At 41.4% G+C, this 4,792-nt stretch overlaps 1 protein-coding gene across 1 annotated transcript; it reads right to left on the reverse strand.

Annotated features, from left to right (window-relative positions):
- Positions 1 to 344: 344 nt before the first annotated feature.
- LOC122140998 (transcription factor SOX-11-like) lies at positions 345 to 2,403 on the reverse strand. Its single transcript, XM_042746577.1, has one exon. It carries the CDS (start codon positions 2,314 to 2,316, stop codon positions 1,225 to 1,227), a length of 1,092 nt encoding a protein of 363 aa, XP_042602511.1. The 5' UTR covers positions 2,317 to 2,403; the 3' UTR covers positions 345 to 1,224.
- Between the last annotated feature and the right edge of the window lie 2,389 nt (positions 2,404 to 4,792).

Below are 4,792 nucleotides of genomic sequence, written 5' to 3' on the forward strand. Positions count from 1 at the left end.
AATCCAGTTTTACACCTGCTATTTGGGACCCATTCAAACAGATATACATAAACTCCTAGCTTTACTATATTACAGAACATATACAATCTTCAATCTAGTACCAGAAATGAGGCTCATGAGTTCCCCCAATTCCATTGTACACTTCCCTATAGAAACGCTTCAGATCTACAGCTGTACATTTGCCTGGAGTAAAATAATAACCAGGCATTTAAATGCAAGTCGACTTCTGAGTTTAATTCTTGCATGCTTTTACAAATGAAACCGGGTTGAAGTGCCTGAAGAAACCTCACTTAAAGCACAGTAAGAACTTTCCCTTTAACTGTACAAAAATACGCCAGAAAATATTTGTTTTTTTTTTTTAAAAAGATGAGGTATGTTGGTCATGTATCAAAATGCTTCCTGCCATACCTGTGTGTTCTAGAGTGGTTATCTGCTTAAATATTCCAGTACCTGGAGGGAAACGGAACCGGTTACACACAAAAAAAAAGGAACATTTGTGGCGTAAAGAAAATCACACAAGACCTCAGAATAAGTTCCATCCTGAACAGTGTTTCAGAATTACCTCCATTCGGCCCAGAAACCGTTTGCCAGCTCCCTGTAGAGATATGGGTGGGATGGGAATGCATAGTTCAGATTTTACATTTTGCGCTCCACCACAGTTTAAGCAGTTTCACTGCAACCCCACAGAATAACCACACACTATGGCAAGCTACTTTAACATTTATTTCTTTAAACTAACTGGTATCCATTTCATTTGACTAGCACTTATTTTAATTACTATTAAGTGATTCAATAGTGGTTAGTATCTCAGTTTCACTAGAAATCGATCATTTATATACACATTACTCTTACTAGTCATTATCCTATACTAGTACCTACTGGAATAGTAGATTGTTATACTGGCATAGTGACTAGCAGCAAAGACATAAAATTCACAGTGAACTGAAAAAAAAAAAAAAAAACAACTAATGGCTTACAAGTATAAAAAAAAAACTGCTTGTCAGATAAACATAGAAACTATGTAGTTTTCAGGAATACATGTTAAAAGCGCTTGCCATACACACACAGCCCTGTCAATATGTTGACCAGGTTGTCATTTTTTTTTCTACGTTACAAATCTCGTAACGCGGGATCCGGCGTCTTAACCGGGACAACCACGGAGGCAGAGTCAAAAAATAACCTGAAGATGCAAGATGCCCCCTTGGTTCTGGAGGAGTTTGTTTGTTAGTAAGTGAAAACCAGGTCTGAAAAGTTTGCCTCCAGCCAGTCTCCCGCAATCATCTCACTGAGCTCGGGAGTGCAATAGTCCGGGAATTCGAAGTGAGAACAGAGGCTGCCCTCGCTGAAAGAGTCCAAATCTTTATCCACCAGAGAGAGACAAAGGTTTCCTGAAGTGTTGCCCAAGTCCGTCGAGTGAGAGCCCGCCGCTAAGTTCAAACTGAAGTCCACCAGCAAGTCATCAGAGTCCTCGCTGGAGCTGCTGGACGAAGAAGAGACGGACCTGAAAGAGGATGCTGGTGACACTGAGGCAGGGTAAGCTGCGCTCTGCTTGGTAATGTTCTTGAAGTTGTAAAACAGTCTGCTGCCGGGAATCGCGCTTGCGTGCCTGGACTCCTCGTACATGCTGGCGCCCTCGGACTCCGCGGCGGAGCTCAGCGTGGGGCTCGCGGGGACGTTGTGCAGCCTGACGTGCTCCTCTTCCTCGTAGTCATCCTCCTCGTCGTCGTCGTCGTCGTCATCTTCGTCGTCAGTTAGTTCCCTTTTGATAGACTTGGTCACTTTTAAGTTTGTGAAAACATAGTTGAACCTGCAATCTTGCGAAGAAGCTCTCGCGGTAATGTTCCCCGGTTTGCTCGGCTTGAGTTTCGCGCACTTCTTCCCTGCAGCTCTGACACTTTTACCGATCTTCTCCGGCGACTGCACCGCTGGTTTCGAAGAACTTGTGTCGAGCTTTGGTTTTTTCTTGGGTCTGTATTTGTAGTCGGGGTAGTCAGCCATGTGTTGGAGCCGGAGCCTCTCGGCTTCGCGGATAAAAGGAATCTTTTCACTGTCCTTCAGCATTTTCCAGCGCTTCCCCAGTCTTTTGGAGATCTCTGCATTGTGCATGTCCGGTGACTGTTCCATGATTTTTCTCCTCTCGATCTTGGACCACACCATAAATGCATTCATGGGTCGTTTAATGTGGCCGGTGGCTGTCTTGCACCAGTCCGGTTTTGGTGGCACCGGGCTGCACGCCATCAGTTCGCTCTCCTCGGTATCTGTGGTCTCTCGCGACATGCTGCTCTCCGTCTCGCTGTGCTCTGTCTGCTGCACCATGGTCAAAGATACTTTTCTCCCTTGATAGACTCGCAGCTGCCGCACTCTAAGACAAACCTCTTTTCAAAGTTACCGACTGCCTTCTTAACTAGTTCCTAGGTTTCTCATATCGATTGCGTCACGAATAATTATCCAATAGCGTACCGCGGTTCCGCCCACAAGCCTAGACATTAACCCTTCGCGTCCAACCAGACCTTGCATAGGCAGTGATTTAAATGGTGCCTTCATAACCAAAATGCTGCCTGTTAAGAGAACAGACATCCTATGTACTGATTTAAAAACAAATTCAAGTAAACTGTATAATTAACCAAACAAATAAGTGAAGACTATGCTTATGTGCTTGTGTTCTCAGTACAGATTAAGTTATGAGTTAAAAAAAAATAAGCAATGTGCATTTTTATATTAATCGAATGCTCCATCTAATGCTTTTTCATTCTTTCCTGCACATACAGGATTTTGGTATATAATGATACATATGTTTCTGTCAAAAACTAGCCAGATGAAGGCATCTTACTAGACAGCATGCTATGCAGACACTGGATTCGGACATGTCTTGTTGCCATCCTGCCTCCGAACACAGCCCAAGATTGCATTCGTGTGCACGCCTGTGGGAGGGATTTTCATTACGTGAGCGAGACAGGCATATTGAATGAACACTGGGTTCGTTCAGTGCAACACACCAGGGGACAGAGATAAAGTGAGAGGAAAAACATTTAGTGTATCTGTGTTTAAAAGATAAGAGCACGTCCTTGTCTTGCACCAACTACTTAAGCATTACTTATAAAAATACCTGTTAATAATAAAAATCCCCACAGAAAATTCATTTTAGATCACCAATCAAACGTTGGGGAAAAAAAGTACTTAATTAATTACTTTTATTTTATAAATGCAATAAACAAAATGGGACTCCATCAGTTAAGATTTTTGATTTCTCAATTTGAACACTACATTTACATTCACATCTTGACAATGTTTTGCAACACTTATTTCTTTTTTGTCTGTGCAGTTTGGTTGAAACTATTCAGACTGATAAACTAAAAGTTAGGGTCAGTAAAACTAATTTCCTATTTTCCCATCTTTTTTGAAATTAGAAAAAAAATATGCTGGAAGTACTTGCACACTTCTCAACATCCGTGCAGACTTTATGCAGTGATACACATTTTGACGATGTAATGTCAGTACTGGTGTTGATTATACCCCCTGTCCCACTTACTTTATATTATGCAAGGAAAATGTATGTAGGTTGTTACTCTGAAGCCTGAGCTCATAATAGAATAATGATGTTATATGCAACTCGGTCTTCTTGACCTATATATAAATTTACCTTGCATATTGCTCTATATAATATGATGTGTCCAGACAGCAGACAGGAGAAGTTGTGCAAAGATTTGCTGTGTCAAGCAGGTGAGCAACTCTCTCTCTCTCTTTTTCTCTGTAGGCCACCCTATACCACAGCTCTGGCTGACAGCCAGCTCCATCTCTGATAAACCTCTCTGCCGTTCTCTCATTTCTCCTTCCCCTAGAGGGCAATCATTTACCCCTTTGAATCAGTTCTGCCCTGCCCCCATGCATCACTTCTTCCCCCACCTCAGACTCACGCTGTGACACATTAGAAATGCAATGAGAGGATTTTGCTGGGCAGTTTTGCATTGAGATATTGAGATACAGCCTAAGATTAATTTTCACGGGCAGCGTCTCCTACAGACCAGACCACCCCCTTCCCTCCCGTCACGTCTTCCCGCTGAGACTGGCTGCTTCCCGAGGGCTGTCTGCCACAAGCCACATGTCTTTCCAACTCTGAGCCATGGATCATAATATTCTGCTGCCTTTTCAGCTACTTTGTATAGTCTAATTTAAATTGAACAATGTCGCCCCAAGACCTGGAGTTACCAAAGGTTGACTTGCTGATAATGTACGAAAGAAACAAAATTAGCTTATAATCAACTTCATTCATTATGCGAACAATATTTTCCACTTTTTCCATGTTTTCTTTAAAAAAAGAAAAATAAATCTGGGTTACAGTGATGCACTTACAATGGACGTGAATGGGGCCAACCGGTTAACATTAAATTGCTCAGTATAGCCACAAGACATGTACAAAATGCATGTTAACATGGTTATAGTGTGAAAATTGCTTACTAACTTTTTCTGTGCAAAGTTATATCCAATTTTACAACTTTGTTGCCATGACAATGCAACACCATAACCCCTAAAACTACTAAAAAATAATAGAACAGCTTTATAGCTCAAGTTTTATCAGAGGAATTAATGTACTGTAAGTGGTTTTATAAAATGACACGCTTCACATTTCAGCTTTTAAATTCTCCAAAAATTGGCCTCATTCACATCCATTATAAGCGCCCCACTGTAACCTTTTATTGCAAAGAAAATGAGGGATGAAGTGAAATAATTTTTTTGTTATAATCAACATTATGCCACAAATGGTGTTGAATGAGTATAACATTGACTATTCCTT

This window comes from Cyprinus carpio, chromosome B20 (genome assembly GCF_018340385.1).
Source record: "Cyprinus carpio isolate SPL01 chromosome B20, ASM1834038v1, whole genome shotgun sequence".
Taxonomy (NCBI): Eukaryota; Metazoa; Chordata; class Actinopteri; order Cypriniformes; family Cyprinidae; genus Cyprinus; species Cyprinus carpio.

What these genes read in the sequence shown, in the direction of transcription:
- LOC122140998 (XM_042746577.1), bottom strand. Translation starts at nt 2,316, where the DNA reads ATGGTGCAGCAGACAGAGCACAGCGAGACGGAGAGCAGCATGTCGCGA.